The following is a 17,251-nucleotide window of genomic DNA, read 5'->3' as shown; positions in this document are numbered from 1 at the left end:
GTAAGAGAACCTGCACACTCCGTCCACCAGGTGGCAGTAAGTCACTGCAAAACCAGAATGACAGCTTTCGAACTGGTAGTAGACGTACTGAGACTAAACCAGCCTCACGGTTGTCAATGCCCCATGTGTGCTGCGAATGTGACAGTTGAAATGATGTCTTTTGATGAACTTCTGACAAGTCTGCAAAACTGTGTCATCGCCGAGGACCCAAAGCTCGAGCGCGTTTTCGATAAACTTTCGGAGTGCTCCAGGTTAGTTTTTTCCTGTCGAGACTATTCGCAGACTTGGAGATGGCATTAATTGTACCCCCGATATACCCAATATGAACAGGAGCGACGTTAAAAGGACCAAGGAGCGCATTTTGGACGAGGCTGCCCAACTGTTGAAGACGGTGAATCTACATGTACTGGCGCGTGATCACCTTGAGCTTGTAGTCAGACTTCTCGTCTGCTTGCAGCTTCAGATGGTGCACATATCTACAGCCTGCAGAAAAGTGGACCAGGTCGACTCTCGCAGTATGCAGTCTGCTTGCTGTTGAAATGGAAATGTTATCTCACTCATGTTTCCTGCTTCTCTACAGATGTTGCAGTGTCTGGCGATGGTGGATCATCAGTTGGTGTTTGGAGAGATCCACGCCTGTTTGAGTTCTATAGTTCACTCAGAGCAGGTACACGCCAACATTTTCCGTTCAAACTTTGCTGACATTTCCAAAAGCTGCACAGGTTAATGCTGACCGTTCTGTTTTTCCAGATATTCTCTCATGAACACCTTCAGAGAGGTTTGTGTTCACTATGTTGATACATTTGCCTGCCATTTTATATGCAGTAGTAGTAGTGGTGGTACATAGTTTTTTTTCCATATGTAGGGATTATCAACAGAAGTTTGTCTAAAAGAAAAATCACAAATGAAGTTACCTGTGCGCTGATATATAAAGTATTTGTATTTTGTTCCTTCTCATCACTGATTCTGATCACAGAAGTTGCATCATACTGAGAGCTGTTGTTCATGTAGTCACTCAAGCTAAAATTGAACATTCTTAACAGTATCTTAGTTGAGACAGAATAATTAATAAAATTCTTCAATATCTTTAGATTGAACAAGTTGTTGTAATGTTATCATTTATTTACACTTTTAGCTTGTATGTTCCTGGAGGTTAGCTCTGTGGGCCGTGATGTGTGGCGGGAGCTTTGTCCTGCCTTTCTGGACAAATTGGCGAAGTTCTTCCCTTTAATAGTGCAACAAGAGCCACTGCGAGATGGGCAGCTATGTTACATGGCTGTCAAGGTTAGTATACTTTCGGAAATGCACAGAATCCATGACATCCATCACAGCTCGTCATCTTGTCCCCAATTTGTGATCTCCGCAGGTTTGCCTCCAGATATTTCAGCTTTTGTCTAGAGAAGTGTCTTTTGCGGGATGGGGAAAAATGGAGAGGAGCCCAGCCATGAAGAAAATCTTGCAGGTTCTCGCAGAAATAATATTTGGACAGGTTTGTGATTACCGGTAATTAATTTTGCCGTCAATTATTTAAAGCCTGAATTCACTCACTATAATGTCATTTTCTTCTTCCTTGACCCATCTTTAGTTTTGTCAAAATCTGTTATTTTTATTAGGTTTTCATTCTTGTATTTGTGGTTTGCTGTGGTGTAGCATTCATGCTAATTAGCCACATGTGAGGGGTCTTGTGTTCGAAACATTACTCAGTGGGATGCAGTCCAATTATACACCACTACAAACTTGCACCCCAGTAACAAATGGCTTGATCAAGGAATTCCTCTCTGAGTGTCAGTAAAATTGAATTAATGCAGCACTTGTTTTGGATCTCATTCGACAATGCAAGTGAAAACTAATGAAGGGTCCAATCAGTGTCCTGGTTCTTTTTCTTCCCTCCTTGTCATTACTGTCCCGCAGAGCTGCAACAGAGACACTCGTCTTTTGGCCGGGACCGCCATGGCCATGCTCATCAACACGGCATCAGAGAGCAGCGCAGGTGCAGCAGCTGCTTGGAGTCTTTTCCAGAGCTCTCATTTAGGTACGGTATCTCTGCTGACCAGCCATATCCTGTTTGGAGTAGCTGTGTAGTCTGTGAAGAGATGCTGTAAAATTCACTCCTATTTATTTTATTTTTGTATAAATCTCATCTTGAAATTCTACACCTCCATGCTCAGCGGTTTCTAACAATGTTTCAATGTTTTCTTTCCCAAGAGCCCTGGCTGCTGACTGTGGGCACCCTTCAGGTGCAGTGTTGCCCCACATCAGGAGGCGCACTGGGTCAGCTGGCAATGAGCAGGGGCCTCCTCACATGCTGTCAACCTCACATATTGCTCAGTTCCTGTGCAGAGGGCGCAGAGGTAAATCTGTAGGCCAGCATAATTCACCTAAGCCGAGAGACATGTTGACTTTATGTACCTAACGATGCTTAGTTGTCTTTGCAGGGCAGTTTACTGCTGGATGCTTTGTTTCCTCTACTTTATGATTTGTGTGAAGAGAAGCTGAATTGCCACTACCTTGCGTTTGACGGTGAGTCATAGCAAGACATTTTATTCACGTGCTTCCATGCAAAGATCACCTGTTCAAACATGACACGTGGTTGCAGTGTTCACACTGTGGCTGAAGAAGGTCAAAGAATGTATGCCTGATATCTGGAAGATGACGGGTGGCCGTTTTCTGCCCGATGACAGCAACCTGCAGCAAAAGCTCATTTCTGTTATTTGGACCAGTGCTGAAAGTCCAGTGAGTTCAACTACTTTATTGGTATAGTTTTACATTATTTGTAGTGTGCATTATGTATTTAATTTGAGTGATTACCGGTAGATGAATATTTCTTTGCTACACAAATCTATAAAATCAAGTATTTATTTATTCATTCATTCATTCATGCAGGCGCGCTAAAATCCCACAAGAAATGTACTGTGTTTGAAATGAGTACATTTGAAGCCAAACCCAATAGTCAGTCTCAGTGTATCCTACAAATAGACCCAAATTCACACACATGTACTCACTGGGTCACAACATTAGGTACTCCTGCAAAATCTAATGAGACCCAAGAACTATATCCACTGTTTTCATGCTCAACTTTGATTGACACTAGCATAAAAGTATTCTTTGTTTATAACTGTAGTTAACGTTTAGTGGTGTAGAACTGAACTGCATCATATAGATATACACTATGATATAATCTATGTCGTGACGATATTAAGCAGTAGTTCTCAAACTTTTTACACCAACTACCACCTCAAAAAACATCCACGTTTAGTCCAACGTGCTCATATGGGATCGCTGATGAAGAAGTGTGTCTGTGTATACACATTCAGGATTGTAACATATAATTTTTTTTCTTATAGACGCTTGTCTTGATGTGCCCTGATAGGTGGAAGGCGTGTCCGACTGTGCCCGTGTTACCTTTAGCTTGTTGCTGGACCTCTACGACATGGACTGTGAGCAGTTTGGTGACACGAAGAAGCCTCTTTATTTGACTCTGCTGCATCGAATTATCCAACTCCCGTGGGAATCCAAAGCCAAGTACCATCGCCTCTGCGCTCTCCTTCCGTATTTGGGGACTGACACGGTGAGCTCGAATGCTTTTCCATTGGAAACATCGCGCTGGCCTTTAATGCACAACCCTTTTATCAAGCAGGTGCTGGATCACTATGCTGAAATACCAAATCACCTCCTGAAGTGCATGTCAAACGATCACCTGTCTCCCTGCGGGTCGGAACTTTACAAGTGTCTGATCCAGCAGCAGAGAAAAGAGCTTTCTGGCGACACTCTAAAGTCACCGTCAGAGTCAGATCTGGGCAATAAGTGGGCAGAACGATGGCTTCCTGTCCTTCTTGAGGCCCTGACCTCAAATATAGATATTCTTCAAAACAACAGCTCAACGCACTTACTCCCTTGCACCTTCCAAGTCTTCCCGTCTGCTGTGGAGCGTCTGCTGGCCTCCCTGGACCCGTTCTCACCAGGCCACCTCTGTGCCTGGGCATTCATCATGAGTAGCTACCGGGCTGTGACTGGGAGTTCTCCCTGGGTTCTGCAGGGGAGCTCTACCCTGAAAATCCTCCAACTCGCCCTGGGCTCTGCTGATGACAACATTCGACTTGCCGCCCTCAACTTACTGTGTTGCAGCCTCAAGACCAAAGAGATTCCAACACCAGATGAACTGTCAATAATGAGAACCTTCATTCCTCAGAACTTAAATTCAGAGTCTTCACTTTTCCGACAACATTTTCAAGCAGCGGTGAGGAGATTTTTGGTTCGGATCAGAGATGGCTGCTTGGCGCACATCAAACAACAAAAGGGCAAAGGGAATAGCAGCCAGATGGAAAGCTCACAGGAAATACTCGCCTTGGGAATAGGTGAGATGTTTGTTGTTTGTAAGATGATGCTTAGCAGCCCAGCAATTTATACTAAGTTGCCTCGAGACTCCTTTTGACAAAGATTAACAATGTTATACTTTGGTTGAAACGTTTTAATCTTTTGGATTTTTGTCGAGTTTGATTTTACACTTTCAAAGACACTTAAGACAAATCCGGCAAAGAATATTGCGAAGACGAGATCAGAAGTCAAAAATACTGACGTCTGCCATCGAATAACAAAAATCAAAAGCTTTCATGGTCACATGAGAGTTTGATTTGAATTGTATCAATTAATTTCATTAATAATAGGAATACAAATATCTGTCACTTAAATTCCTGCAAAGTCTTGGCAAACTGACATGAATGTACCACAGTTTTAAAAGCATTTGAATGCAAATCTTACATTGTTTTGCCACAGGTCTGCCTGATCACAAAATCTCAGCGCGTTTACAATCTATCCCTTGGATTTAAACATTTTTTATTTGTTTATATTTGTCATAGGTTTTGTGGACTGGTTGAGCCAACTGGTATGCTGCAACTTGACACCAAATCACAGTTACCAGAGGAAGAAAACTGTCTTACTGTTACTGTCTGCACTGCTGGAGACCTGCACTGACACTTGGAGCCCTGACAAGAAAAAGGGACAGCCACCCGGTCAGTAATGGGCACTGTGATGTATCAATTTTATGAAATATTATTTCCCTCGCGGGATCAATAAGGTATCCATGCCGATCGATCCTTCTATCTATCGATCTGTGGTATCTGTCTGTCTGTCTAACGGCAGTACAGGGCAGTGCTCTCTCTTTCTTTCTTTCTTTCTTTTTTCCTTTCTTTCCCCCTCCCACACCCACGAGACTTAAGGGTTAAGTAATTCCCCGCTTCCCATCCACTGCAGAAATTAGTGAATACAGACTCCGTGTGTGATATTCTCTGTGAATCTATTAAGGCTACAAATTAGTTATTTTTGATAATCCATGAATGTGTTGATTAATTTTTCAATGAATCAGATAAAAAAAGATTTTAATTTCCATCCCTATGTTCTAAAACAGGACATTATTTTGAAATGATTTATGAAATTAAATTAAATTAAATTGATTAAGATTTAGTTCCTGCTTTGGTCACATGTCTGATGTCTCATATTGTTCTTCAAAGTAATGGATGGAATAATCGACAGGGGAATCGAGTACAAAAAGATTAGTGTGTCACAGCCCTAGTAGGTATCACACACAGATAGGCATAACCCGGTCCAGGGAGTCCCTCACACTTGATTGCACCCTTATTCACTACTTAGCTTGAGATAAAAGAGACAGTGCGCACAACAAAAGTAAAGATAATTCAAATGGAGTTTGCATGTTCTCCTCGTGCCTGTGTGGGTTTTCTACGGGTTTCCTCCGGTTTCCTCCCACATTCCCAAAACATGCATGGCAAGTTAATGGAATACTCTAAATTGTCCCTAGGTTTGAGTGTGAGCGCGGATGATTGTTTGTCTATGTGTGCCCTTCCATTGGCTGTCAACCAGTTCAGGGTGTACCCTGCCTCCTACCTGAAGACAGCTGGGATGGGCTCGTGAAGATGAGATCCACGGATAATGGGTGGATGAATACTAGCTGTTTAAAATGTTATTTTGGTTTATTGGGAAACTGAGTGCTTTCATCCCTATTCCTTGATTTGTTTTCTCCAGTGGACATGGGATCTCTCTTCACCTGCGCCACGTCAAGAGCACAGTGGGACTTCTTCTCCAGAGAAAAACTGCTGGTCCTCATCAGCTGTTTGGAAGATTCCACGAATGAAGTAGAGCTGCACAAGCCTCATTTGTATTCTCTTTCTCAGATTAAGAGAAGTCAATAAATGTTTCCTTTTTCAGATTCGGGAACTTTCCGCAGGATTATTGGTGAGATTTTTCCCTTCTGTTTTGCCTGCCGATGTCGCTGCGGCTCTGCTCGTTCGTACCAAGCAGCTTCTGTGCAGTCCTCGGGTCCAGCAGGCTCAGATGGGGGCGCTGATGATGAAGGTCCTGCATCACAAGTAAGCCATACCACCCAAAGGATTATTACGTAGTCCCGGTCCGTATAATGACATCCGACACAGGATATGTACCTAAATTCTGGCTGTGTAGAACTGTGCTGCATCATTATTTCGACAATGTTACCTTGCCATATCGCCAAGTACGGTGACAAAACTTCCCCAAAGGTGTCTTCTTGCGACACATAGTCCTGCTAAATGGACTTTTATGCTGTTCTAGTTAACATGTTCTAGCACACGCGTGTGTCATTTTTTTTCCTTTCCCTTCTTGGGGTGGGTTAAATCAGGGGATGACTTTAGTATTTTTCCACTGTGGGCCTCTAATGACCTTTGAGACTCATTTGCTGCTCAGGGCTTTGTAAATAAATCTGCCTGGACGTCACAATAATATTAATATTACATTGCAGTAGAGTTCCACACAGCTGCTCCAACTACAATCATAAACATAGTATAATCTGAAGTATAATTTATAAATCTCTTGTATTGGATGTTATTAGTTGGTGCAGGTTTACTGAATGTACCTCATGAGTGTGCATACCAGGTGTGCTTTTGCTTGTCCCTCCCTCAGAATGTGTAAAGCACTGAAGATACTTGGTTGGTAGTTATCAGCTCTTTTGTTTTTTAGATGGCAAGGCCTTCCTGAATGCAAAATAAACAGTGCTGGTGCCAGCAGCGTACTTAACATCAAGGCCTCCAGCTTTGCTAGATTCCTTGTGAATGAGCTGAAGGATCACTACCTCACAGCCAAAGCAGATGTAATGCTCTCTGCCAGAACCAAGCCTATGCACGGTCAGTCTAAATGTAAAAGTTGAACACCATTTCATTTGTTTTTCTTTTTTTATTTCAATCCGTCTTGACTTCGGTTTCAGGAGTTCTGAGCGCCCTGCAGAAATGTTTGTTGGATGACAGATGCAGCATCTCTGATTCACTTGGTTCTACACTAATCACTGATCTGCTGAGCCTGCTGAAGAACATTTCGCTGCTTCTGCTTGGCATGTTGCACGGACAGCAGGAAACGGAAAGTGGTAATCTTCAATTAAAAAAAGCAGGTTTGAGTTTTCACTTAACGGACAAGGCGCACTGCACAATCTGAAATGATTTCTCCTTTAGATGCTCCCCCTTCTTTCTGTGATATGGGGAATGCCATCAGCTCTCTGATAGCCCACGCATCTGAAGGAAATCTCGTAGATGGCGGCGAGGAGTGTGTCTTGTTGTCTGAAGAACACAGCCTTGTTCTCACCTGCTGCTGGGTGTCACTTAAGGTACCAACACAACCTCGTGGTAATTTAGCATGTTAATACCGTACTTCTTTTAAATGCTCATGCGTTTATTTCTGTTCTTCTCATTAGGAAACAGGGATCCTTTTAGGATCACTTGTGGAGAAAATTCTCTCTGAATCCAAGCCCGACACCTGCTTTCTCACAAAGCAACAACTAGAAACAGCATCAGCTATTTTTAGACTTATTCTCCTCAAATGCCGTCACTGGGTATGTTCAAGTGTCTCTCAAGAGCTCCTTGCGTTTTGCATGTTCTTTTCCGCAGTTGCAATCAAAATTCTTTGATTCACCCCCAAATTATTTGTTTGCACTCCAGCCATGAATTTCTCAACACAACCAATCTTTCTGTACAAACAGAAGTCTTCATCTTTGCAATGAAAATTTTAAAAAATCAATTCATAAGAAATTTGCATTGGGGTGTGAAATGTTTTTATTGTATTTATTTATTGCATGTTTAAATACCGATGTGAATTGAAGTACATCTTCTCTTTCGTTACTAGGGGGCAGTAGAGGGATGTTCTGTCGGCTTCACCAGATACTGTTCAGCTCTACTCAGCAGTAGTGAACCTGAGCTCAGGGATATACCATCTCAGATGCTCCAACAAGTGAATTGTTTGCACATTCTCACATTTCTGAATGAATGTAGAAGATGCTATCTTACACATGGGATGTGTCTCGCTCTCTCTATGGCTATCTCCCTGTCTCCCCTTTTCTCTCCCTCACACTCGCCGTAATGTCCTCAGGCGTTACAAGTTGTGCAGTCTCCCAGTTGTACTTCTGTAACCCGCCGGGCTGCAGGATTACCGATGCTCATCCTGTGCGTCGTGTCTGCAGAGGAGCCCAGTACGGCACGGCCACTCTTGGCACATAGCATGCAAACCTTACTGGACACGTCTAGAATCCCACTTCCTGAGAACTGGGACCAGACACTGGACCTCCCACAGGTGCATGGGCAGAAGTGCAACAATACTGTTTTCTGACTGAAAAGACAAATCATTTGTGAGATCCGAATGCGTTCAGATGTGTGTAACGCACCATTTGTCCATCACAGGTGTGTGCTGTTCACACGCTCCAGGCTCTGGTACGTGGCTCAAGCTTGGGTGTCGCCATTCTTCAGTTTGCACCCAGTGTAGCCATTTTGGCTCTCACTCTGCTTAGTTCTCCCTGCTGGGCCATGAGGAATGCAGCTTTGCAGCTTTTCAGTAGGATACAAGCATATTACTCTTCATCTGGATGGTGCGTGACTGTAGGCCTACTCATGCGAGATGTGTTCACCAGGTTCTCTTTGCTCACGGATGCTCGGTCAGAGGCCCAGCAGTGAGGGTGGGACTAAATATGGCATGTCCCCCCACGCCTTCTTCCACCATTACTCCACGCTCCAACTCTTCCTCCTCGAGGAGCTCCGAGAGGCAGCTAGTGACCTTCAGTGTCCACCTGAGGAGGCGAGGCTCCGCCTTCAGCCGTCACTCTTCCCGATTCTTACTCTTTTATCCCAACTCCAACCTGGCGTACAGGACTCAACAGAGTAAGGTTATACGAGCCAACATCAAAGTCTATGGCAGGCTTAGTTGTCCACTCACTGTCCGCTTCATAAGATGAACTTCCATAACCTAATGCACAAATGGGAACAAGTAGAAATCCCACCTAACATAAATACCATATAGTGATGCACCGTTTTGATTCACAGTCTTACAGAAATGTCAATTCGATTGTGTTTATTGTGGTTATAGTTGTTAGTGGTGTATGTAGAACTGCACTGAATTATACTTAGAACTCTTACGGTACTATTTTTCACCCCACTTATGCAACTAAGGTTACGTTCACATTACGGGGTGTGATGCCCAATTCAGATTTTTTTGTTAAATTAAAATTTTTGCATTTAACTCATTCACTCCCAAAGACGTTTTTAAACGTCTTTTCAGACTTGGTCCAGAATTGGCTGGTACTGAATGAGTTAATGTACTTGTTCATATTACACAAAATGAATGCGTCTATAATGTGACGCCCATGCGCACACAGCAAGACATTGAGTGGCACACGTCCCAAAAAACAACGTCACATGGCACAGTGTTTACAGAAGAAAATAAGGTCCCATTTGTAGGGGTTCATTTTATAATCTCATATCAACAGAGGACCAAGGCAGGAGAAGGTACAAGGGGATAGGTCATACTGTGTGAGTTGATGCTCCTCATTTCATGGAGGTGTCAACCAAAGATTACATCACGCCATTGCCACACGTAACTCATGAAGACTCTCTGAAGATGAATCACTACTATCACCCCAAGCATTCCTAGGGTGGATCATATTAAAGTCAAATATAAAAGCATGGACCGTTACGAAAACCCATTTACAAATGATTGTCAGTACTCTCACAAGCATTCTTCACCACCTCCGCTGTGCACATATTTGGCTTTTCTTGGCGTCTACATCGGATGTGTGGATGAGAGTTCATACAGTGGACACATCGGATACAGATACAATTCATATCCACTACTGAAAGACGACCAGGTCAGATTTGGAAAATAAAAAATGGTACTGTTCACACTGCATGAAAAAAAAATCAGACACATGCTGCATATTGGCAAAAAAAATAATAATCAAACATGAGCTGCAGTGTTCTACACCAATGTAATTTCAATATCATATCAAATGTGGCTTCGCAATTGAAATTGGTATCTTTTCTCCACCAAAAGTTTTTAAAATAGTGTTACTTTAGGCTTCACTCGCTGTGTTTGAATTGATTCGGTCAACACAAATCTTAAACATTATTTTGTGAGGCAACTTACTGTTTTCTCTCATTTTATGTGTTCAGAACCTTGGCGGACTTCCTGCCTCCTTTACTCCAGCTCTCTGCCAGTCCTATTTACAGTGTGAGAGTGATGGCCTCCAAGGCACTGGTCGCCATGACTCCCCCGTCAGAGTATGTGAACATCCTCATCAATCTGACGGCCCGGTTGCCCCGCACACCGGAGCGCTGCTGTCACAACTGGCTTCACGGGCAACTGCTGCACATTCAAGCTGTGCTGGACAGAACTCTCGGCAAAGACTGGTGAGTCATTAAATTCGGCCTGATTCATTGACCAGACCCTCCAGGCTTTGACTTGCTGGCTCGTCTTGTCTTTGCAGTGTGCCCACAGCAGAGCTTCATGCAGCGGTGAGCGCTGTGGAGGCATCGCTGTGGCTTGCCACAGATATTCAGCGCTGCCCGCTGGTGAGAGCAGCATATGTTAACGTTGTGGAGTCACTGAGAAGATTTTGCTGCGAGACTTTTCTCTCCTCGCTCTTTGACGTTCTCATACGTGAGCTTCGCACACCCAAGCAGGGGCTTCAGGTGTGTGATACCGTGGTGATGTGTTTTTAAACACACATTATGGATGATGTTGTCATGTGTTTGGAGTTTATTGCTAGCTTGCTGCTGTAGAATAGACCATCATAGATGAGTCGTTCAGAACGTAAAATGTAAATAAATAATGTGCTACAGTTTAGCCACAAAAGGTTTGCGCGGGTGCAAACCATCATGTGTGCAGGATGTCAAGCAAATCTCGAGGCTTCAGCTCAAATTGAAATTGTGTTGATAATTAGTATATGTTGAGTTATTACGTAAAATAAAACGGCTACATTTATATAAAAGCTTGGTTTATTTTAGGAATATCGGTTATCATTGAGTTGTGTACACGAAATCAATTAACCAGTTATTTAGTAAGACAATCGAATAGAATATAAATAAAGATTACATGCATTTGAAACTAAACCATTTTAAGAAAAAAAACTATGTAAATGCTTCCTGGCGTCATACCTGATTTACGGTGGCCATTAAAGTGCTTTGGGAGGGAATTTTTTATTTTTATTTTTTTAACCTCATAATTCTTCATAAAATGCTGATATGTATCCAGTACACGTTTTCCTCAAAGAATAGTGGGGAGCTAAAGGAGGGGGGGGGGGGGAGAAAAAAATGGGAACAACCAACCCCTACCACACCTTTGAAAATAAATCAGGGAAATTGCAAATTTACCGGTGTCCAACTGCAAGTATGCGAGGGTCGACTGTACTCCCAAAATGGCACGAATTCTTCTGAAAAAGACCCCAATACACACACACACACATACCCAAAAGGTTGGTGAGGAATATTTATACAGTACATAAACAAGATCTATTCACCAGTGACACTGACGGTTGTTTCCTTCATTTCAGGTTGGCTTGTTTTCCTTTCACCAACGAGCCATCCAGTTACTCGGTACCGACCCCAAGTGGGCGCCTGACCTTTTGGAAACTTTTAGAACGGCGAGCTGTGATTTGAGGCTGACATTGATCACATGGGTGGTGCAGGACCATGCTTCATTGAACACCCACTTTAAAGAATTGATCCAGAGTGTGCTGCAGGTGAGTTACAGGCTGAAAACCGTTCAAAGTCTATCTTGCCTCATAATGTGTAGTGAAGAGCACCTCCCCCGGGACCTGCAAAAGCTCTAAATATATATAACGAAAAGTGTACACACAAACACATCTTATTTTTGTACCATTCAAGCATAAAGCATATTTGACCAGATGAAGCCTGGTTTCATTCGGTGCTCTTTATTTGCAGTCCGGTCTGAGGGAGGCACTGTTGAGCCCCATTGCGGAGTACCGCAGGGCCCACGTTGCAGCCTTCGTCGGAGTGATGGCCACCGAGGATCCTCCTCCACAAGTCCCCCTTGAGGAGTCTGTTCTTTTGGAGTGTCTGGATTTGTTATTGAGAGACCTTGAGGATCAGAGAGGCGGGTCAGAGTTCTTGTCCCAAGCTCTGCATGGTGCAAGCCTCCTGCTTTCCCAGTGGTGAGAATCCAATTTTACGTCTTTCATCGTCTCCCTGCTTAGCTCTCACTTCATTCTCCAATCTTTATAAATTTCTTTTTTTTTTCCCCAAAACAAGTTCTCAGGATTCTTTAATCCAACGCTGGTGTGGTGTAATGAAGACTCACCGGTCCCCCGATGCTGCTGAAGTTCTGAGACTATCTTGTGCTGAAGCGCTGTGTGTGGCTGGCCTTCCTCTAACGAGCCACAATCTCATTCCTCCGACTCTCTTGATCAAGTGCGGTTCGAAAATGCCCACACAGTCTTTCACAAATACGAAAATGCTGCTTTGAAGCAAATGGTAACTGTATCTCTTGCAGATTGCTGAGCACAGGCCTGTACTTGCTGCAGGACCAAAGCCAACAGGTGAGGACGAAAGCCGCCCGCTTCATCTCCATGCTACATCACGCCAGAGGAGGAGGAGGAGCGCAGAGGAGGCTCTACCTCATGCAGGTCAACCTGGCTATACCGCTGCTGCTGGAATTGTTGTTGGAAGAGTGCTGGGACATACCGGGTACACTGCAGGTGCTTCTGTGCCATGTGCCCCACTCTGACCTGAGATCTGTGCTAAGTGAAATCACAGACAGTGGGTGGGTCACTTCGCTGATTCGGTATCAGAAAACACTTGACCGGGAGGTTGCTCAGCATTATGTGTCGTCTTCCTCAGGTGCGGAAGCCTCTATGAGCAGGATGACGCCAACGTGTTTGCTGAGCCTTCAGTGATGTCTGAATATGTGTTGCCTTACCTGCTGCTTATGGCTGAAAAGTACTCTGAATCTTCAGCCATGGCACAGCGCCTCAGCACATGGGCGGAAGAGAACGCTGCTCCGCTGCTCGACAACCTCACATTGTGCAAAAGCCTCCAGCCAGGTAGCACACTTGTGTGTCTAGATACAAACAGTGTTGGGCAAGTTTCTCGCAAAATGGATTATGTTTTAATATTTGTATCGATCATTTGAAGGTCATTTGTTCTATAACCGTACTATATTGTGGTGTGTTTGTGATTATTTTCATCAGCACAACTCGAAATAGGCTAGCTATGCTAAAAGATAGCATTTAACAAGACGACACTCAGCAACTCAAAACAATGCCAACATTTCAAATGCTCATCCTAATATGGCAGTATTACGGTAAATTAAACATCTGTATTTTTATTTCGCCAAGTCAAAAACCACAGTATTGGTCTTTGTAATTAACTCTGAGTTACGATGTTGTCTTTCTAGCTGAGATGCTGACACTTCTCACGGACCCCCGGTTTCACAACACCCTTAGCGGCTTGCTAACGAGAGCCACCTTCCTTCTCCACCTTTCCAAAACTTGTGACCGTCTGCAACACCTTTGTGATCCTTCAGCCCTCCAGATGACTTTAAAGGATATTTGCACTCATCTAAGTGAGCAAGGTGTGCACTTGAGATCTCCTCTAGCATCTGCAGTGGCTGGAGACCTCAGACTATCATACCACGGACTTTCGATACTAAGCAAAGATAGATGAGGCAATTTAGCGTGAATGTTTGAGGCAGGCCTCAATGTTGTATGATGCTGCTATCCACCATGTCGACATTCAGCTAATGGACTAAAAGATCACGAAAGCAGATGCGACACCTTAGGAGTATGTGATATACTATTGTTTTAGCAAAATGTAAATATAGACTTATCTAACCTTAGCTACAACACCCTGCTACTGTACGAATTTCATTCCATCCATCCATCCAGGGTCATGGATAAACTGGAGCCTCTCCCAGCTAACTTTTTACAGGAGGTAGAGGTAAACAATTGAGTGCCCAATGCACCTTACATGCATGTTTTTGGAATGTGTACGATTTAACGAATATACTGCATTCCAAACTTCTGAAAGGTTTTTCTGTCAATTACTATTTCCCTATGATGGAGCGGATATATTAAACTTGACAACATTCACCTGCACACACAATATGATAACAAAAAAAAAATGCTTGTCTTCATGGAACTGAAAACAAGTTTAAGAACAGACAAACAAAAACAGGTTTCTTAAATTGAAAATTTACCGATAAAGACAGGGTGGAGGACAAGTTCAAAGGCACATGCAAAATGTTCAATACGATTATCCAAGCAGAATATACATGATCACAATGACTCATTTACGCCCCCCCCTTAAAAAAAATAAATAAAATAAAAACTTGTGGACAGTAAAGTCATGTTAAAAAAAATAAATCAAACCAAGACAAAACATTATTTACTGGTAACCACTTACTTACACACAGTTAGCAGAGCACTGTGTGGGACGTGTAAAATGCATGTCCATCCATTGAAACAAACACAAATATCTATATATTTTTTCTTATACTTATCAATGTCCTAGTATGTGTGCAGCTTTTTGTCACTTTTATAAGACCTCATGAGTTTCCTTATTTGCTACATTTTCAAGGTGAGGGCATAAAAAGGGATTTCATTGTGATGTTGATACAATGTTACCTTCATTCCGCATCACAATGCATTGTGTTTGGTATTTATGGAAGTCTTGAAGACTTAGTCTTCAATTTGCCGGATGGTTTTAGTAGTGTACATACCAGTGCTTGCAATTTGTGAGCATCTTCAGTATCTGCAGTACGTCGGGAGAGGCTGACTACTCAGTGCCAAGCTGGGAAATACTGTGTTCTTTATGTGCTCCATTAGAGGCCTTGTGCCCGCATAAGTGGCCATTTCCCCAACCGCATGAGAGTGCAAGATGATGGACTGGCTCTGAATTGGCAGAGGATGGGTGCTCGCTTGCTGACAGCCCACACACTAGCTGAGTCTTACATCATCAAATTGCCTCCCGCTTCTTCTTGAGGTGGGTGTGATAAATGAGTCACTGACAGATACAGGCGGGTTGTTTTGTTGTTTTTTTGGGGGGGGGGTTTTCTCAAATGACATGCTATTTTTTTGACAATGACGCATAGTGATGAATCTGAATATTTTCTTTCCGGCTTTGTAAAAGTGAGTCATTCCATTTAGGAGGATTCATTATTTTTACTCCCACAACCAAAATTTAACTCGGAAGAACAATTGCAAATGATGGTTTCAACTTTGCTCCACAAGTAGGGAAGAACAAAGGAACTCAATGCGAGCGTTCACCTGTTCCTGTTGTTTGTTTTGCAGAAATGCAAAACAAATTGGCAACACTAATTCATTATTCAGCCAACAGGTTGTGTTTATGCCTACACAGTTGTGAAACTTGCAACTAGTTGAGATTCCAAAATGTCTTTGCTAAATGTGATTCTCGGACCTCTGCAACCTGCCTGCTTCCTGTTTAATTCAGAAACCGACGATGGCAACGTGGAACAATGCCAAGTAGGTGCTTGTATTGGGCTCGTGTGCACACATTGAAGCGCATGTTTACCATCTGGAATGGGAACAGAGGGAGTGTTTTTCCATTTTGTCACCAATTATCCTTCCTCTCAGGACTCCATATGCAATTACTGTACAATGCAAATTGTTTTGGAATTGTCAGGGAACTGCTGAGGTGCTATTTCTGCAAGTGACCACCGTTACTTTGTCGACACTTTGGGTGTCTAAAAATATATAGAGTATAACAATATTTTCACTGAAGGCAGAAGCAGTGGAAGTTGTATGACAGATCGAACACAATGTGTTTGACTACAGTGGTCCAAATCTGATTTGTTCCGATATAGAAACCCAAACAAGTACACTCAGATGTGCAGTGTGTAGCATCGTGTATGTACTTGATTTCCGCGGGTTGTTTGTGTTGATGGTGACATCGTTTTTCCACTGCACGTGCAGGGAAAGGGTCCAAAGACCCTCACCCCGCCAAACGGAGAGCAAACAGATGCTGCTGTGTTTGCACAACCCTGTGCCGAAAAATGTGCCTGGCTTCTGTGGCCTGATGAATTCTTGAGTGTGTCACGAGTTGGCTGCTCTCTTTTTGCGCACTGCCAACAATGCGCACCGACGAAGAAAGGGAACATACCGGTATGCACTGGAGCTGCCAGTTCTGGGACTCTGCGGGGTGCACTTTCTGGCTGAGTGGAAAAACAGCGCTCGTGAGTTGGAGGGGAAGAACACGGGACACGTGCGTGCGTACTTAGGGCCAGATAGGACTCCACTGGGATTATAAATGGAAAGCCACGAGTCAATGTGGGCCAGATGGGAAGCTATGTATAGACATGAAAAGTCATCGTACAGTTCGAATGTAATAAATGTAAACACGCAGGTTTAAGTGGCATACCCGACTGACGATTGTTTGTCAGACTGCATGTTGCTAAACGCGTGCTCGTAGATGCGTTCATGTATGCATTTAATGGTTCTCGGTTTACGACGGAGTCTGAAGCCATGCACAAATTAAAACGTATTCCATTCTTTACCAAATCTTATCGGAACTTAACGCACAAGTAAAGTCATGCCTATGGTAGATCTTTGTAGACCATAAATATAAAACAATCAGATTTGAAAACCACCACGCGCTTTTTTTCGCCTCTGCACATAGTTAATTTCGAGCAAATTCGTATACTCGAAATATTGTATTTACAGTAAATATTGATTAAAAAACTATTCCAAGCAAAACATTATAATACGTAGAAATATAATTGGTGCAAATGACGTTAGGAACACTTCCAGTTCATACGTTTAAGACTCATCCATCCATTTTCTGATATAAAATGATACACAGCAAGTATGGGGTAGGAAATTTGCGTGCTTCGTGTTAGGTGTAGTTCACTGCACGCCATTTGTATTAACCACTATATGTCAAATTTGAGTACATATCGTTTGAAACCCAAATATAGGCCATAA

At 43.1% G+C, this 17,251-nt stretch overlaps 1 protein-coding gene across 7 annotated transcripts; it reads left to right on the top strand.

Moving 5' to 3' along the window:
• Positions 1-42: 42 nt before the first annotated feature.
• On the top strand, positions 43-15,296 carry LOC147204843 (tRNA (32-2'-O)-methyltransferase regulator THADA). Of its 7 annotated transcripts, none has more exons than XR_015101024.1 (32): positions 43-251; positions 331-502; positions 581-667; positions 751-778; positions 1,136-1,284; positions 1,367-1,489; positions 1,912-2,032; positions 2,206-2,351; positions 2,436-2,520; positions 2,597-2,733; positions 3,371-3,568; positions 3,638-4,355; positions 4,857-5,009; positions 6,037-6,146; positions 6,220-6,380; positions 7,003-7,166; positions 7,247-7,402; positions 7,488-7,639; positions 7,727-7,864; positions 8,155-8,259; positions 8,398-8,598; positions 8,706-8,856; positions 8,933-9,179; positions 10,467-10,703; positions 10,781-10,985; positions 11,846-12,034; positions 12,237-12,466; positions 12,564-12,722; positions 12,805-13,074; positions 13,152-13,354; positions 13,502-13,614; positions 13,708-13,855. XR_015101024.1 is itself a non-coding variant. In XM_086112336.1 (32 exons), the coding sequence occupies exons 1-32, from the start codon at positions 58-60 to the stop codon at positions 15,190-15,192; spliced, it is 5,622 nt and encodes a 1,873-aa protein (XP_085968462.1). In that variant the 5' UTR covers positions 43-57; the 3' UTR covers positions 15,193-15,296. The 7 variants fall into 7 exon arrangements, 6 of the variants coding, with proteins under 6 accessions (XP_085968462.1, XP_085968463.1, XP_085968464.1 ...); XM_086112336.1 differs by lacking the exon at positions 13,502-13,614 and adding an exon at positions 15,137-15,296 and having other exon boundaries at positions 13,708-13,884; XM_086112337.1 differs by lacking the exon at positions 13,502-13,614 and having other exon boundaries at positions 331-391; positions 458-502; positions 13,708-14,332.
• The last annotated feature ends 1,955 nt before the right edge of the window (positions 15,297-17,251 follow it).

Source organism: Hippocampus guttulatus, chromosome 5, assembly GCF_054856545.1.
Source record: "Hippocampus guttulatus isolate MCC_2025c chromosome 5, RoL_Hgut_1.0, whole genome shotgun sequence".
In the NCBI taxonomy this organism is placed as follows: Eukaryota; Metazoa; Chordata; class Actinopteri; order Syngnathiformes; family Syngnathidae; genus Hippocampus; species Hippocampus guttulatus.
The sequence above is the reverse complement of the archived record's forward strand: the minus strand, read 5'-3'. Positions and strand labels throughout refer to the sequence as shown.